Source organism: Folsomia candida, unplaced genomic scaffold, assembly GCF_002217175.1.
Source record: "Folsomia candida strain VU population unplaced genomic scaffold, ASM221717v1 Fcan01_Sc026, whole genome shotgun sequence".
NCBI lineage: Eukaryota > Metazoa > Arthropoda > Collembola > Entomobryomorpha > Isotomidae > Folsomia > Folsomia candida.
Genome location: NW_019091218.1, coordinates 820,166 through 839,752, shown reverse-complemented (window position 1 = coordinate 839,752; position 19,587 = coordinate 820,166). Strand labels below are relative to the sequence as shown.

Below are 19,587 nucleotides of genomic sequence, written 5' to 3'. Positions count from 1 at the left end.
TAAATGTGGTTCGATACCGAAAAGCTATCATCGGTTCGAAATAAATCAAGAAGGCGGAATTTCTTTGAAAATTACAAGTTATTCGTAATGCCAGATTTATTTCACAAAATTATGTAAATTAATTTCGTAATAATTGAATGTGTTTTTTAACATTTAATCGAACTGCATGTCTCTTTTTCATCTCTCTTAATCCATGAAAGGCCCCACGCATTTTTATCGCAGCATTCTGCAAATTTTTGCTCGATCTTGGCGTCCTGAAAGTTGCAATACCATCCATCGAACCAGTACCGGCATGTCGGGCTGGAGTAGTTGCTGTAATACCCGTATTCCAAATAAATCGTGTCTTTCGCCCCGGCTTGTTTCGCGCAATCTTCATTAACCTTTTTCTCCGTAGAGTCGCACGTGCCGAACCGATAGATCGTCTGTCGAAAAGATAGCCTCCTGAAAATCAAGAAAATATGTAAGAGTTCAGTATGCGTGAGATCGTTAAAATCATCGCATTTACATATTTGTTGACTTTGGGGTTTTATTAAATTTTAGACTACAAATTTGTCGCCAGGACATTGATTTGTAAAGTTTTTACGCCGGTTTCAATGATTTCCAACTTTCTGAAGCTTTCTTAAACTAGTGAGTAAACTAATCCTTCGAAATCTGGAGTAAATATTTTGAAAATTTCGCAGCGACCTTCTGGAAATGCTTGTTCAGAATTTTTAAACAAACCCCCAGAACTGATAAATTATTTAAAATAGTTCATTTGCAGATTTTGGCAATGCGTCCTAGAGCACGTACTGCCAGTCTATGTTCCTCTGCGAAAACCATTACGAAAAATGTTTTTTAACGTACAAAAAATGTTTGTTTTGAAGATACAAATAAACCGTTCGTAAACGCACATAATGAAGTAGCTTCAGACTACTTCACCCTAACCACTTCATCGACATCTCGGAAACAATCAATTTCACTGTATTTCATCTAGAGATTCAATTTATTCAACGGACAGACGGACAGACCGAAAGACGGATAGACAGACGGACAAAGTCTTCTTATAAAGTAGCTGAAGCTACTTAACAACTACTTGCATGAGTACAATAAATGCAACAGATGAGCCCCATCTTTTCTAAATCTTCATTATTAAATGTGCACAAAAGGTGAACAGCTAGATGGCATATATTCATAATTATGTACACTTCTTCCAACCTGTTTTTTTGCAGTATAGGGCAAGAAATTTTGAAAAGATGCAAATCACGAAATTCTGAGAAACACGTAATAAATAGATTCCTACCTTGACCCCCATTGTTACCACCTTTAGCTTGTCCGGCATCCAGAGGATGAATGGCCTGCATAATTAACATGCAGACTAATATGGGAACGAACGAGGGTAACATTTTTCTCTACCAATTGGTAGTGAAAAAAAATAAGGAAAAGTTTGCACGGGGATTACGAATTTTTGAGAAGAATTTTAAAACTGGGTAATGTCGTGGTAACAAACACACTTGGATTGTGACCCAAATCAATAAGTAGATAAATTCAATACGTACATGATTGTGTTATGCAACTTTTATTGAGCGAACCCAGGGTATACATTTCCATAGTCTACTTTTTAATGAACATATGTATGTATGCGTTCTTCTGTACCGTTGGAAATCCACCGAGTGTCAAGACAATGCCAGGATGGAATCGATAATTGAAACTGTGTAGTAAAACCTCAATGTGGTAATTTTATTCCGTTATTAAGTTTTAAAAATTTATTGTTTATTCCAGTGGCCGTTCATAAATTACGCAACGCAGAAATATCGACGAAATACATTTACCCCTTGACACTTTTTACTATTCTTGTAGTAATGCATTTGTCTCCATTTTTTGAAATTTGGAGGTCGTAGTAGCAAATATTTATGTATCCCACTAGTGAGAATAATATTTCTCACACTTCACTCAATTTTATTCTTCAAAGAGAGCAAACATTCAGTTTTTGCTTCAGTTTTAGACCAGAAATCATTTTTATTATAGTGACAAAATATTGGAACGCTTTTCCACAGGAAACCCAGATGTCTTGAATTTCCAGATTCCTTTTACGTCGCTATAACCTATTTTAACACTATAATGTAATGCTAAATTTAGTATGGAAGGGATGACGGAACATACTGATAAAATTGTATTAATTAAAGATCCATATTTATTACTGTGTAGATTTTTAAATGCACAACTTCATAAACTTACTATTTGTTACCGTATTTTCCTTAGCACAGGCGACATTTGATATACAATGTGTATATATTGTCAAATCTTATGTAAATACTTGTGGTCACCAAAGATTTTGACCTATGTTCCGACTAATAATTAATTTTATTAATTTTTACAAATTTACGATTATCGATATTATGTAACCATTTATAATGTGCAAAGGCTGTTGGCTATAATGCAATAAATCAATTATTATTATGTAAATACTTGTGTCACTTGAATAAATATTGAACAAGCTTAATAACATGTGCGCTTTATTTTTGAATAAGTTTGCCACCCAGCTTGAATACACTTTTTATCTTTTTCGTAAACCTTTCCTCTTAAAAATGTTAAAACCCACAACATATACGGAGTAAGTTACGGAACAAAACTTTTGGTAAATACGGTGTCGTACTTCAAATCCAAACATTGGCAAAGTCAGAGTTACCGCGGTTGCCCAAATTATGAAAAATGTTTGAATGGCTCCCCCCAATCCTACTGCACTATCGGTAAGTTTTTTGAAGCTTAGCGCAATTTCAGGACTAGCGGGTGTTCTGCCAAAATTGGAGCGACTATTTAGTTCCTGCCACAGACGGCTCGATGGGAATAAATCGCCAGTGATAAGCTGATAAAGAGGTTAATTTGCTTACTAAGGGAAAAATTCGTATCCCACTTATGTTTTCTCGGCCAACCATACCGTACCATTAGGAAATCATCGATATGAAGTACTCTGAAAAGAAAGCTAACGAATTCGGGCATCCTGTAAATATTACCTTCGGACGATTGCAACACGGACAAAAGTTTGAAACAATTCTGGTCTTCGTACGGATTATTTTTGTAGCTGAAGTTTAAGGATGCGATGCTATGTATGTACCCGTTAAGTTGATCCCATACAATTTTATCCTCAGTATCCAAATATTTTGGGTCAGTGAGGCTCAGAAAATAATCTGTTGTGTTTTGAGATAATTTTCTGCAAAGGAGGTCACTGAACTCGCCGGGTTGGAAAGCAGGAAAGGGTGCGTTCAGTTCAGAAATCATTAATCCGTTATAACAATTAGTAAGGATCACAGACATTAGGCACCATACGCCAATAGCTAAGCGGAACTGGGTATTTCTCTCAATCCTGCTGGGAACATGGCCCGTTTCCTCGAACATTGTCGCCAGAATGAAAAGCCAAGCCGAGAAGGATATACTGCCGTGTGCTGAGTAATGCTTGTAAACCGCGGCTAGAACCACAGTAAGCGCAAGCGTGACGAGCAGGGCGAACCACAACTCGTGTTGAAAGGGAGCAGCATATATTTCGTAAGGTTGATACTCTTCTCTGTAGCATGTGAAGCACTGTAAGCCAGGAGTTCGTGTTATTATGGGGATATGTGTCGCAAGACCTAAATTCTCGCCAAGAATTGTGTTCTCGAATTCATAATTAATTTGGAATTCGGGTAAAGAAGAAACTGAACACATATTTTCCGGTGCAATAGTCATGTTTGCTTTTAACAACGAGATTAGAGCCAAGTTTTGAATTGTATAGGTTTTAGTGCGATCAAAAGGATTAGATTTTGTGGAAACTAGATCATCGTGGATCCTCTTAAAGATATAGGGTGCCTTGTAGCACCACTGAATTTGCCAAGTAGCGATGCGAGATATGCGTTGGTCCCAGTCAATAATTTCGTAGCGATCTTTAAGACTTGTATCAAAAATGTTGAAGGAGATTGGGATGAAACACACTTTGTGGATAAGAACTTTCGTAAGGTACGAAAGAACTGCAACGTTTCTCTTTCCTACCGCGTGCAAGGGCGATTGTATCTTGCGAATTAAATTATTCTCCTCATTCGGTTTTGTCGTTAGAACTATAACAAACATTTTATTTCCTTCATGATAGATGCGTTTGTGTTGGCCAGAACCAATATAGAAGAGATGATAGACAGATGAAAGTATTACTGACTTCCTTAACTTGGTCCTTGAAACGTCACTAATATGTGTCGTTGAGGACATATACTCTTTCGAGAGGAGGAAACTCAATTTATTTTCTGGACTTCGGGATGATAATAAGTTAATTGCAGAAGGCAAATTTATATCCTCGTGATTAGGGCGACGATTATGATCATGAAAAATAGGGCGGTCTAGAATATTAATAACTTTAACCGGAATCTGAAAACTGACAATGTCCGTTCCGTCGTGAACAATTTGAACGTCACAATGTGTCATATTTTGAAGCAGGCGACTGATCTGATATTGTGCAAAGGGCGCCAAGTTTGTCGATGATGTGAAGGATGATAATGTGAGAATGGTGGAAAATATTAATTTGGCAAACATTTTACGAACTGTGTTGATACGTCAGATTTCCTAAACGTTTGTCTTAAGGTTTCTATTTCGTTCTAATTGGCAGCTTTGCAACGAATCTTAAACGAAACCAATTATGAAACATCTTCCTTGAATATATAAAAACTGTGTGGCATATAGAGGCAAATTAGTGTGAATTTATTAACCGTTGAACATTAGCAAGAAATTACTCACTCACTTTTTCAAATTGGCAGTGTCAAACAATGTACGACTTCGTTTTGAAAATTAAATTTTGAGTTTTTTTTAACAAGTGAATGTTAAATTGAGGCTTTTTTCTTACGTATTGCAGGGTTTTGACTTGAACACATATTTATTTAATTAGCATAAAGTTCTTGAATACATACTATCGTGCTCTTCTGCTGACCAGGAAACAATTTGATTTGTATGCTCAGTTTTAAATTCAAGTTTCTTCCTCCTACAATGTGCTAGCCACTGACGGCGGAATCGTATAGACTACATGCATAAATCTACCCGGTTCTGTAGTATCCGTGCAAATAGATAAACTCCTTAATGCTACACTCTTAAAAAATGTGGTATTCGCCTCACTCAAAAACGTAGCTTCGCAGCAGAGCCTCTCCGCTCTGCGATGGTTGCGAAATCAATGTCGTTAAACTATATATTTAAATACATATTTATGTAATTAAGTACGGATGAAAATATATAAACTGGAAATGAGCTGGGAAATTAAAATTTGCCCGACGTGCAGTTTTCTAGTAATTGTTTAGGACGTGCACATGTAAATAGATTCAAAATCGCTTAGCATAAAAAATCAGGAGTATGATTCAGATGTCCACCCCGACAAATTTTCGGCGGCGCCAGTTTTTGGTGATTTTTCGGCGGCGTCGCAATGTTGAAGATATATGAAATCAAATTTTTCCGCGGTGGCGACGCGTAAAATAGTACCGGCGTCGGAGGCGTATGGTCGGCGGCGTCAACCTCTGGTATTATTGCTTATGGCATTATATCTCTTTTCGAATTTTCACAAGATGCGTTGCGCAGCGACGCTTACTAGGCAAACGAAGTTGATGTGACTGATATCAGGTCTACCCATCCATATGCAAATGTATATTTCAGTTTTTGATGTTTCGCCGCAGTAAAGATTTTGGACCTAAAACCTTTCCTTGGCAAAAATTCCTGTGGGCGTCAAAGAAATTGTATACGGTTATACAATACTAGCGTATAAGCCCGTATCCCGCCGGGCGATAGCTTATTCGATTTTGATGAGAATTGCGTGGGATTGTACGTAGTTCCAGTCACTTGAATCAATATAATCTATTTTGAATTTCCGCGCCATTCGAAAATTGACTTATTTTATTTTCACTTCCGTCACGGAAAATTACTTCCATTTCCGTTGCAGACACAGTTTATAATATAGATAGTTTCATTGTTTTCAGAAGGCCTTGCCGCATACTATAAAAAATATTAGAAAGTCCAAAAAATTATCCGCGAAGATCTTTTTTTGACGCGTCAAATTTTTTTCCGAAAAATAATCGTGACCTTTGACCTATCTTCGATATTAAAAATCAGCGACGAAGAAATTGTCGGTAGATAGGTTTGACGTTTTCGTACGGTGTTTCAAAGTCGAAACATTACGGCATCAAGTCGATATAAAAATTTTGTCATCGTACCTAAACTTTTGTTACATGAAGAAATGATCATTGCAGAAATTTTGGCGAATTACCTACATATACTATTAACCTGCAAGTTTTCATAACCAATGTCCGCAATATTTTCTCCCACTGTTGTGAATTTCAACCTGGAATCCTACCCGAGACAGAAATATTCCGGTCCCGCATACCTAGTGCGAACGTCGCACTTACGATGAAATTTAATATCTTATCGGCCACACATGTCGGACACATTTGTCACAATTTAGGTTTCAAATCTCAAAGTGAATTAAACACGACGAATGCTTGCACGCATTGCATTATATTTATTAAAATATGTCTGTCTTATATAGAGTCCTTAATAAATTAGATACCCAAACCCGTATCATGTCTTGCGTCACGCAAATATAAAATCTAAAGTCATCAGACTTATATACAATTTTTATTTAAATACTGATTGGGTAAATAAGATGGGGATGGAACAGTCGAATCCGCGCTCGAAAACTTATTGCTAAATATCTCAGATACCAAGTAGTTGTATTAAATCTGCCGTAATTCTAATAAAGTTTGGGGGTCTAGAAACCCTTCCGACTTGTAGTATTACAAAGAAATCTTGGCGAGAATGTTTCCGGCTACCTGTATTGTCTTACTTTCAGTTGTTTTTCCTTTGCGGATGTCTAATTGTGAACATTTGGCCGAAAATTCTTACCTCAGTGTCCCAAACGACTTTTTGAAAGGGGTCGAAAATTGCGACCTGCAACTTTTACATAACGGAATCTCTTCAAGTTACTTTTCCTTCTTGCAAGATATCCTTCTACCAAGGACAATTCTTGTTGTCCCACTAATCCATAAAATCGGGGAAGTTTCAAGTTTTGAAACGTTTGTTCTCGACATTTTGAAGAGTCGCCCAGGGCCGGACAAAATGAGCATTTGGCTTTCAAAATTACTACTCAAAACTGAGAAGAAATATCGTACTGATTCGACATATTTCTATGCATGGCTGTTATTCAGCAGCAGTTACCACTACGGATTCCAATGCGAGAAATGCAACCATAACGTTGTTAGAGGACACGACTGGAATTTCGTGCAGTCAAACAAAAATGTGTATCCTATTGTTCTCACGCACTTCGATGTGCTTGAGACAGCCAAGATCTTGAGGATATATCACAGGATCTCTGAGAACTTTTTGATGGCGTTTATTTCACACAGTGGATTGTCAGAGGTTTGTTTAATGCGGATCGGCTTCTGCATTGGGGGACGACAAAATTTCGTCTGCAAACAGATAGGGCGACGAAGGGTGTTGGCGAATTTCTGGAAATTAGTGACCCTACCAAAAGCCTGGTCAGGGACTTACGGTCCAATTGATAGACAAGAAGAATACGGGACACTCTTAAATAAAGATCTGCCGCATCCCAGAACAAATCCTTTCGGTCGGGAGAATTCCATTAATATCCCCTTATACATGGCAGTGATTATTGTGACTGGAACAAATGCTTCATTAGAATTTGAACAAGGGTCAATCAGCTACCCCATCGTCACTATTGAGACGAGAGAAGTCGACTCCTTCCAGTATCAGAAACTTAGCGAATATTCCCTCCAGTATCAGAGACTTAGCGAATTTACGTACACTAGCGGATATCAATTCCTCACCTGTTATGCCGAATCGTATTTAAGTTTTGATTTCTACCTAACGCCATTTCAGCCGACGTTGTGGGTTAGTTTTTTAATTAGTGTCCTATTAACCTTTATGGTTCTATACTTCTACACATCTTGGAAGCATCATCGTCCACCTTATGCAGTTTGGTGGTCGTTTGTTTCCTTGTTCTTGGATGACTCTTCCTCAGTACCTCAAGTTATTGGGAGTGCATTGTTTTATCGTCTCTTATTCTGCACTTGGGGCCCTGTAGCGGTACTGCTAACAAACTGCTATAGCGGGCTAATGATTTCCGAGCTTAACGCACCCCTTAAGCAGGCACGAGCTCGAGTTTTTGAAGATCTAGTTTGTCAAAGTGGATCCAATTTTAAAATTCCCACTGTGCCGGAAGAACTCTCCAGATGGGCGGAACGAGTCCCGTTTGAAAATTACAAGGCCTACTGGGGCCAATTATTTTCCTTGGATGAATCTAAACTTTTCATTAGAAACGACTTTGCCTTAGACGATTGCTACAGCATGGTGTCCTCTCCGTTTCAAATTATTGGACGCACCACATATTTTTGGTACAGCATGCTATCCGTGGAATTCATAAACAATTTCAATTTGTTATTGTCGCTATTCATAAAAAATCCCAAGATTCCATCAACTTTAAGTTCAGATAACATTCTAACTTTCAGTTTTATGAATCCTGTACATCGCCAACTTCCTGAAGGAATGAATCTAACAAGGAACAACTACTCAACAAACGAACTACAAGCTCTGGCAGAGCGAGATACTATAAATTGTGAGGGAAAGACGGTCTTCGTATCAACACTCGAAGCCGTTCAAAGTAAAATGGTTTTTCTAAATAAACATTACCCGTCAAAGAAATTTCACTCGGGAGAACGTCTCTTGGATCAGGCCTGGTTCGGGTGGACTTTTGAACGTGGAGGACGAAGTTCAAAGTCTAGCAGTGTGTCAGCTGTGCAAAGAAATTTTCAGGCTTTGGTCTATTCCGGGATTTATTCACGATTAAAGATTGAAATGGCGAGGAAGACCTGGCTACGACGAAACCCGGTTGCAAATGATACAACCACGAACATCGTTTCGCCACTTACTATGAACGAGGGACTTATAACGATTTTTATGATCTCCGGGGTTCTGTTAGCTCTGGCGGCAGTTTCGCTTGTTATTGAGGGATATAAGTATGATTGGTATGGAGGATTGATGTCGTGCAGGAGAGGATATGCGAGCATATTTTGTCGCAAGTATTGCATTTTGAGGTTAAAAAAGTGTAGAAAACAGAATCGCCGAATATCCGATGCTTCGCAGATTGTGGTTAATCCTTCGTTGGAGATCTAGGTTGATGGAATGAGTTATGTATGTTGCTTAGCTAATGAAATAAATAATTTCGTTTCATGACGCCAGTATTGATGTGCATACCTATTTACTAATGTGTACCGACCTTGATTCGAATCGTTCGTATCATGCTGCACGATAACGTAAGTAGGGCAATAACAATTAGGGTATATACATAAGTCAAATCTTTTATATTTTTGCTATTCCCCACCGGTAAAAACCTGCACGACCATAGATCAAGTTCAAAATTTGTTCATTCATATTCATCGCGAATTCAACCATGCATCAGCAGAATAAAGTTTACTTAATATAAAACTCCGCATACATCTCTTTACTTTCCAAAAGGGTATCATTAATTTTAAGAGTGTATAGTGTGGCCAGATGTTTCCTTACATTTCGTGGCAACTCATATATTTATTTACAACGCCTCTGGCGCGTCATGGCATGACTTCTTAAAACGAATATATGGTATGATAGAAATTTGAAGAAAAAACTTTAGAAGCACATATATAACTACTGCCCGGCGTCCAAGTGTACTACTAACCAGGTTCATGGGTAGGTGCGATTTCCCAGCTATGGCAGTACCCCAGTTCGCTTGTTTCGTCCTTGTTCCTTGCACATTTCATAAATAGATAGGTCAACAACTTGACGAGTGTATATGCAAATTTTTAATCATTTTGTGTGACGGGTAACCGACCAGTCTAGATATCGTTTCCAAAAAATATGAACGGGAATTGTGTTGGTTTTTAACTCAGATTTTTATTGTTTTTTAGTTTGTGTTTACTAGTAAAAATATATAGAAATGTATGACCATTCTCAGTAGCATACCATAGATATATACGTTCATGACTCAACTTACCCCAAATAACAGAGTTATCGTACTATCAGCCACCCTATCCAAAAACTTCAAAAAATACTTCATCTCCAACCCATTCACCAAAGTGTCCAGGGAACTTATCACCTCTAAATTTGTCGAATTCGGTAACAACGACCTAATAACTTTCCTCCTATATTTATCACCCCCATGGTTACGTCCCATTCGCAATATAAACTCTTTTGAAGCTCTCGAACACTTGGCAAGATACGAAATTAGTGCGAATTCTGTAACCGTGCATGCCACAATGGCCCCGATCCCAATGAAAATAATTAATATAGAAACCTGATCCGATTTAACCAGGTGCGTGAGCAGGATGAACATTCCTACAGTAGAACCTAGAACTGTAATGAAGTGGTGGAGACATGTCACGATGAAATTTTGTGCCATTTCGGTGTGAATTTTGGTCATTATTCCCAACCTGTTGTGTACCTTAATTGCCACGTGGAAGTCCAATTGTACCTCTTCATTTTTGGGGATGATCAACAGTGTCCACAAATACAGCGCCACAATTCCATACGTTGTCAGCAGTACACATATCGTGAAGGTGGATGTCATCATCATTAAGCCGATGAAAGTCTCGAGTCCAACAAGGATCCGGATTAAGTAAGATGGTAAAATTCCAGTAGATCCGATCAGCCGTTGTACCATGATTGACAAAGGATTGTGTGAGGAAAACCCGACAAAAAATAAAACTGGAGGATAAACATGGTCCAGTATGAAGGAGACGAGATTGATAGAGGACGTTACAGCCGTGTAAGACTTTTGAATTCGTTTTCTTAAAAACGAATATGTTTTGGGAAGGATGATTTCTGGAAGTATATAGATAAATAGATTTCTAAAAATGTTATTAATGTATTGGAATTATCAATGACTGGCTAATCGAGCATTTACGGGAAAACGATTATCAATAAAAAGGCAATCGCTTTTTAAACATATATCATTTAACTAAGTTAGTTGAAGTTGAATTTATTACCAAGCAGTAGATAAAATTTATCGTTTTTCAGAGATCCGACTTTGTGTTGTGTGCATTACAAAAACTACCCGTGAATTGGGTACTGCGACATAACTCTGAATAGCCTAGAATTATAAACAACGTTTCCTAAGGCTTTGAGCTTTTTCATATTTACTTACCATGCAAGGATTTCTCCAAGTTTACCATCGCCTCAAGTATATCCGCATATTTGCGTGGACCGGTTGTCTTGGCGAAAAAGTGAAACACTGGAATATTGCTGGCCACTATGAAAATGGAGATTATAGCGAAGCAGACGTCCCCAGGACTAAATTCAGTATCCGTTGAGACTAGGGCATGCAATACCGGTATTCGAATACCGGTATTCACCGGTATTACCGAATACCGAATACCGGTATTGACGAGCTCAATACCGGTATTCAAGTTAAAAATTTGACATAATGATACCGTCCTTCAGTCAAGCAAATTCAACTGGTTCAAACTAAAAAATCAAATTTTTGGCAGATAAAAATTATGGGAAATTTATCACTCACACCCAACATACATTTAACTTTATTTGTGAATATTCTAGAACATTTCCAAAAATTAGTTTCCGAATATTTTCAGAAAATACTTGAGAAATCGACGCCTCGATAACTTATAATATTAAATAAGATGTTTATTCAGGCAGATTGTGGTGTATAAAAATTTCTAAAAATCTCACAATCTGGGTAAACCGTTTAACGTGTACGAGACTCATAAAAGACCGCGTATCTGCAGAAATCATACGAAAAAATACTGAATTTTAAATAGCCGAATCATTATTGTCAGGAAGATACAAACCCCAGGAATGCTTCACGGATACCGTAATCTGATAAATCGATTCAGTCAACTAACAACTATTTTACGACTCAAGCAGAAATTTTTAATTTCTCGGAAAATATCTTTTGCTTTTTTAGTAATGTTACATATGTAGACACGAAATGTATTTTCAGATAATGTTAGAATTTTGGAGTTTTTGGAAATTTTGGCTCATGTGCTTGTTTAGTTATGTAGAAAACTTGATGAATTTGTAAAAGTTGCGACATTAGGAGCCAATATAACATGGTGCGCATATCAGATAATTAATAGTTAAAACCTACTCCAAGCAACTTTGTGGGGCCTTTTAAGATGGCATTAATGCCAGTTTGGTAGTTAATGGCAACACATTTGTTTAGAAATGACCCCCACCGGCCAACCACTTGACCGATCATGCCCATCTTCGAACTCATCCTTACTTTTGACCCTAAGATGAAGTGTGCAAAATTTCAGGTCGCTAGCTAGTGTTTAAAGAGAGTTATCGCGCGTACAGACGAACGGACACACAGACATCTTGACAAATCTATAAGGCCATCTTAAAGGGCATAAAAATTTGAACCAGTAGCTGATTTGATTTGAACCCACTTATCAGCATTTAATGCCTTGCAGAGTTTTCACTATGCATTGCTTCGTATGATCATTTTCCTTAGCTTAATACATATTTAACATATGGTGTCGGTAATACCGGTATTACCGAGGGTCCCAATACCGAAAATACCGAATTCCGGTTTTGGAAAACAATCCCGGTATTGCATACCCTAGTTGAGACAGCCATGCAGATTCCGTTCGTTAACAGAGCTGGTCCAGCAAGGAGTAGGAGAAAGTAATAAAATAGTCGGTAGTTTACATACGGACGTGACTTGCTGGTCAAAGGGATGGCGCGATCCTTTTTATAATTCCATTCAAAAAAATAGGCCAATCTAAGGGAATTTTTTTGATTTACAATAATTCTTGTACGAAGATAGGAAAGGGCTTCGTTAGTCCACATGCTTGTTATTTAAAAAGTTTTGGAAACTGGGTATGTATTTAAATCCTCAAATTATGTTTTTTTCAAAATTACACACACTTTTTATACACAGTTTTTCCAGGCGTACTCTGTTTCTGTTTGAACTGTTTGACAAATAAAAAATGTATTTAATTAAAATTAATTAATTTTGTACAAGACGCATATAATATGTCAAAGACATAATTGAAAAATTTAAGAATTCAAATTCAAATTTCAAGGATTTGCGTAATTCATTTAATTTAATTAGCCTACCCGAACCTATGTATATTACGGGTAGATTTGCTCTAATTTCTAATAGTTAATATTTGTTTTGCAACCAGTTGTATAAAATATTTGTCTAGAATTTTGATATTAAACTTTACGAGTAAACTTTTTGATACCACTCTAAATATTTAAAAATGAATAATTTTGAAGGGTTATATCAGCGTCATCGATTTTTATTAAAAAATATACTACACCAAACGCACATAGGGAAGTAGCTTCAGCGATTTATTTAAGGAGAATTGATGAATTCATTCTCGTTATCTGTAATATTCAATATCAAAATATAATAAAAATTTAACTGCACCCTCGCCATTGATTTTATTTTATCTCACCCCACCCCAGCCATTGATTTTACTTTATCTAATGTTACTCCAGCCATCCGTTTTACTTTATCTCATGTCAACCCAACCATCGAGTTTACTTTATTCCGTTTCACCCTAATCACACCAACTGCGGCACGGGAACACTTAATTTTATCTATTTCGTCTTTGGATTCAAACCAAAGATGTTTTTTTATATATATCTCGTTCTGCCCCGACCACATCGCGTGGTCCTGAAGGGGTGTGGCACAGAGGGAGAACACGTTTCATCCCGTTTCATCATGTTTCATTAATTGAATTTCTGTAAAAACTTCATTTTCCCCAGACCACACCCCCTCGCGCCGGGGGGTGTGGTTCGATTTTTCCTAAAAATTGATAGGATCCTACCCCTAGGGTCAAATGTATTATGGCGAAAATCGATTTCGATAATCTCGAGCCGTTCTCCCGTAATCCTGTTTACAAACAGACAGACAAAGTCTTCACATACATAAAGTGCATAGGTAGCTGAAGCCAGATTATAGGTTCATAAGTACTTGATCTGATATTAATTCATAATTGCGTAGCATACGGACAAGTTAAAATATTTAATAAACATGAACCAACCAGGTAGATATTTCGAAGTTGAATACCATCGTTCGTCCTGCGGTTTAATTTTTTTGATACGGTGCAAACAGTGAGCAAGTATTTAATAAACGTTCACCCTAAATTGTGGAATTTATTTTAATCAAATCTGCTTTTATTGGTAGGTACATATTTGTTGGATGAAATGAAGAATAATCAGTCAAAGCCAATATTTGAAAATTATTTGCATGCTTCTTTTGCAGGATAAAATAAATATTGATCATTACGTCTCTTGCACAATCACGGGGTCATCTAATTTTTTAAGACAGTGCAAACAATGACCAAGTATGTAATCAATGTCCCCCCTAAATTATGGAATTTATTTTAATCAAATCTGCTTTTATTGGTAGGTACATATTTGTTGGATGAAATGAAGAATAATCAGTCAAAGCCAATATTTGAAAATTATTTGCATGCCTCTTTTGCATGATAAAATATTGATCATTACGTCGCTTGCACACTCATGGGGTCATCGGAGGTGAAAATGATGGGCATTTTTGAAATCCCCGCTCCAAAATATTTTATACAGAAATACATTCAAATAGTCTTAATGGCCCGTGAAGGGATTGAACCTGCATTAATAGGAATAAACGGAGATTAGAAGCCTTACGTTAATACCACTTCGCCATACTGGCGTGAGGTGTGCAAGCGGCTCAACTTTTTTTGAGTACATAAAATTCATTAGCATAAAACACATTCATCTCATCAATAGAAATTCGAGTTTCGGAAATTCACACTTTGGTGATTATTCCCGCCAAATGTTTTGAACCAGTGAGAGTTTACTTGCTTCTAAATATCATAATGATGCCAATGTCACTACTCCGAATAATATGGCGATAGCGCTGCAAATCCAAGTCTCATTATCCATCCGTTTTATCAGTGTCTCACACCCGATAACTCGTTCTTTCAAGGTAAATGTTGCCAAATGGAAATTTTGGTATTTGATTTCATGCAAATTAACAGCTTTTCTACGCTTCTCCCGTTGGTTAAAGTGTTCCTTGAAGAACTTAAGATGAGTTATGGTCCGTATTTTTATAACTACCATTACTTGGTAAGGATTACGTCTATGGGGCCTATAATTTGTGAAGTGGAGCATAACCCTAACCACATTGTATGCACAGAGTTTCTGTTGGACATTTTCTTAAAACTATCCCAGATTTCCATTACAATATTTTGCATCAAGTTGATAGAGATATTGCGAAGAAGCCAATTCTTGAACGTTTTTATTCAATAGAAACCAACTTATATATCTATGAGGATGAGGAATATTAGATAGGTGTGACGATTTATGAAATTTTATGTTTTCGATTTTCAAAGTTTGACAGGTTTGTTAGTAAATCAGTTAAATATGTTATAAATTAATTTTGTAAATGCACATTATGTATATACATTTATGAAGGTATAAGTATGCGAATTAAGTTAGTAAGTTATTGCATATATCTGAGGATGAGTGATTATTTCGTAAACTAAACACAAATCATTTTCTGCTAATTTTAAATTTTAATTAAAAATTTTAATTTTAAATAAGACGTAGAAAATCCAAGCAATTTTACGGGCACGTATCCAAGGTAATAATTATTAGAAGTGAAATATCTTTGCTTCTGCTTCAATCGCCTTGTGGATCCGACGTGCAGAACATAACTTCCCCGTATATGAACCAGTACCCGTTTTGCGTCAAAGTTTGCGGCTTCGTGATCAGAGAGCATTTTACAACACCAAAACCTGAGTCGGCATTATTCCAATCAGCTGGCGGGACATAGTCCGAGTCCAAAATATATCGTCTATCGAGCCGACCACCGGGCAGTAATTTGAAGCAAAAATGAGCTTTGGACTGTGGATCGTGGGTAGCGGAATATCCCGCAGCAACTGCACACTCATCTCCGATCGAGTAGGGGTCATCGTAGTTGGAGTCAAATTCGAAAGGAAAATTTCTGCAAGAGTTTAAACACTGTTAGACATTTACAAATTTTGGTTATATATTTTTAAATGCCTAAAATCAAAATAGAGCTAATCTGTATTATAATGCGGAATGGCTCACGGTATCGAAAATGAAAAGAATTTGTCCATAACAGAAATGAAAATTAGGAAGATGAAAAAATGATGCTTGGGAACTTGGGAGTAAGTCGATACAACCTTTCGACGAGAACCCCAGGACATTAATTCGTCACCAGCTGTGATGGCGTTTATCACCAATCCGGTAGGGTCACATAAATATGTATGATCATAATTTATAAATTTCGAAGTGTATTGAACATACCCATTGTCCTTGTCCGGATCCAAAAATGCGTAGCCGACATCTTGGGCCACAACAGTGCAAGGAATATCATTACTACTATCCACGAGCACATAACACATTGGGTTATAGTCGACGTTTTCAATTGAAGCTATTGCTCCTAAGATGGGGGAAACGACATTGTTAAGAAATTCCGATGCTTTATTGGCAGCTTCACCGTCATCCATTAGCAAAATGTATGATAACATATCGGCCACAAGGAAAGGTTGGGGTTTGTTGTATAAGTGGTTGTTAAGGACGATCGAATGGTAAAGGTTTCTGCATCCGTCAAATTTCTGGAAATTATTTGAAATAAGTTACACACTCATAGAATAAATTTTAAAAATTCACCAAATTACATGTATTTCTTCCAACAAACCGAGAAATTTCATTATTTTCAGGATAAAGGTATTGTCCTTAAGGACTTCGACGTAGGCAAGTGATATGATTGAAGACATCACCGTGCTCCTCTTAGCCTTGAAGGATCCCTGCTCAAAAAGGTACGCAGTTCCGCTGTCCGGACCACGGACGATTTCGTGCATAATGTTGGTAATCTTGTAATCCTCGAGGTCCTTTTCTAAATTGGCCACGGTCATTTTTAGCTTGTAGGCGGATGCAGTAATGGTCTGAATGGAGGAGAGTAACATTTTTATCTCGGTCTTGAATGTACCTTCGGCTATGGGAATAAATTACATTGACTAAAATCTGGTAAAATGATTACTTCAGTTTGACTAAAATCATTAGCACCACACATTTCTTAAAATGTACTTAAATTATCAAAGTTCGGGAGAATTCTTAATTGGCAATTAAGAAGTTATATCAAGAAGTAAGTTTGTCAGTTTGCTTAAATTTAAATTATTACCAGCTTGAATCAAATTGTCCATTTTTGTCGTAAGTTGAGAAATTTCATCCTGCACAAGTGCCATTTCAGCTTCAACTTTGTCGACATCGCCGGTAGGGTCAATTTGTGCTATTTTCTTTTCCAGGTCATCAATTTCTTTTTTAAGGGCATTAATTTCTTTCTGGACGCTGTCAGGATTTGGAGGATTGAAGCCACCAACAAGAGATCTAAAGATAGGAATAATAATTTAGTATATTAAAAAATCGTGGGACTTAAAAAAGTTAAGCAAAAGACTTATTTTCAATCTCACAAGGTATGCTCACGAATTGTCGTTTTAGTCTACCATGTTGTTTAGAATCTGCTGGGAACCAGATGAAGGATCCCATCATACTTCCGTGTAAAACTCATGTTTGGCGCCAAACTTAAAATTCTGCATTGCAATCGACCAACTTCAAATCCTCATTACTTTTTGCAATTTACGATGGATTTTCAAAATTTATGCTCAAAATGACCACAAATGTCGAAAATTTAGGGAAACATAATAAGAAACAAGTCTTAACGAATTTTTCAAGGAACCCCAATGTATACAAAAATTGCAAAATTTCGCAAAAGATTAAAGCACTCAATTTTTCAAAAATGCCATTACACACGAAAGTCTAACTCGTTAACATGATTTTCCTAAAAAATTTTGAAAATCCGACCAGGATTTCAAAAATTAAGGCGGTTTTAAAATTAAAAACCTACTCCAAGCAACTTTGCGGGGCCTTTTAAGATAGCATTAATGCCATCTTGGTAGTTAATGACAACACATTTGGGTGGAAAAGACCCCCACCGGCCAACCACTTGACCGATCATGCCCATCTTTGAACTCATCCTTACGTTTGACCCGAAGATCAAGTGTACAAAATTTCAAGTCGATAGAATGTGTTTAAAGAGAGTTATCGTGCGTACAGACAGACGGACGGACAGACAGACATCCTGACAAATCTATAAGGCCATCTTAAAAGGCCTAAAACAGTTAAATTTGGCGAATGTAACGCCACACCACGGCGCCAAACATGACTTTTACACGTAAATTTGAATGGATCCTACATCTGGGGTCCTAGTAGATTCTTAAAAATATGGCGATTAACCTTAACTCAAACAACAGATCGTGAGTATACCTTGTAAGAATTTGCATCAACAAAATATATAATATGATTGGATTAAGCATTCAAGCTCTGTAAAAATAGTTAGATTAAGTTATGCATTTTTTAAATCTTGCCTGCCATTCATCACGTAGTCCAGATTGTTTTTCATGGTGGACACGGAATCGGATAATTGCCCCAAGGCGAGGTTAACTTGAATTTCAAATTCTTCACAGTAAGTTTCGTTGAGGGGAAAGTTTTGTTTACACATTGCCCAAGATCGACGTCCGAGTTCATTGCTATTAAAAAAAATTTTAAATATTATAAATTTAAATTTTGCACACCTCAAAATTTTGAACTAAAAGAAAATAAAGCGTATCTAAATACGCCCGTAACAGGAACGAAATTAAGTATACTTTGAAATTAAAATCGTCAAATTACCTCGGAAGTAGTTTTAAATTCGTGACCGAAATAGAAAGTAAACTAGATGCGATCGCATTTAAATAGAAAGTAGCGAAACCTCCCCACATTTTGTTTCCTGGAAATTACTCAAAAATAATATTTGATGTATTCCTTATCTGAATTGTATTGTTGGAGCACAAAATCCAAGACGTCAATTCCAGCACTAAATCTGGTTCTAGGAGAAACAACCTTTAAATTGGAATAATTATGCAGACACATCAATTTCAGTTGGGTCAATAAACATATTAATAATGTGTTCTTATTTATTTCCTGGCTTGAAAGAAGGCGAGATATTGAATGTGTTTGTGTGAAACAAAGTTGAAAATAACAACATGTCTTAATTCATGTTGGAATGAGATTATATTTATTATTGGGAAAAGAATGAATGGGTGTCGCTTCGTACAAAAATGAATGCATAATAAAGTATATTCATATGTGTGCTAATTAAGATGGCCAATTAACGAGTGCTTTATGCATTTATGTAAGCTAAATGTGAAGTCATCATTTACATACATCTCACAGTTCATTTGATAATGAGGACGATCCTCGATCAAAGGAGTGTTTTATTATATGTATGGTTTATTCATTTAGTTATGCATTATTAGTGTTTTATTTATGTGCAGATACATATTTAACATGGAGGATCATTGCACTTTGCACGATGAATTAATAAATCTGTTTGCACACACGGTTTGTGCAAAAGCAGCAAAACTTTAAATTATGTCGTGGTATTATTATTGCAACCTTTGTAATTCAGAATAGTATAGGTAGAATATTTAGTATGTACTGTTTTACTATCCTATCCACATACACTTTGATTGCATGGCAGTATCT

The 19,587-nt window shown here is 36.8% G+C and overlaps 1 protein-coding gene across 1 annotated transcript; it reads right to left on the bottom strand.

The window, feature by feature from the left end:
- Positions 1-15,244: 15,244 nt before the first annotated feature.
- On the bottom strand, positions 15,245-18,931 carry LOC110859513. Its single transcript, XM_022108469.2, has 6 exons — positions 18,733-18,931; positions 18,429-18,590; positions 17,186-17,391; positions 16,683-16,999; positions 16,309-16,619; positions 15,245-15,982 (listed from the first exon to the last, which is right to left on the bottom strand). The coding sequence occupies exons 1-6, from the start codon at positions 18,819-18,821 to the stop codon at positions 15,658-15,660; spliced, it is 1,410 nt and encodes a 469-aa protein (XP_021964161.1). The 5' UTR covers positions 18,822-18,931; the 3' UTR covers positions 15,245-15,657.
- Positions 18,932-19,587: the final 656 nt, after the last annotated feature.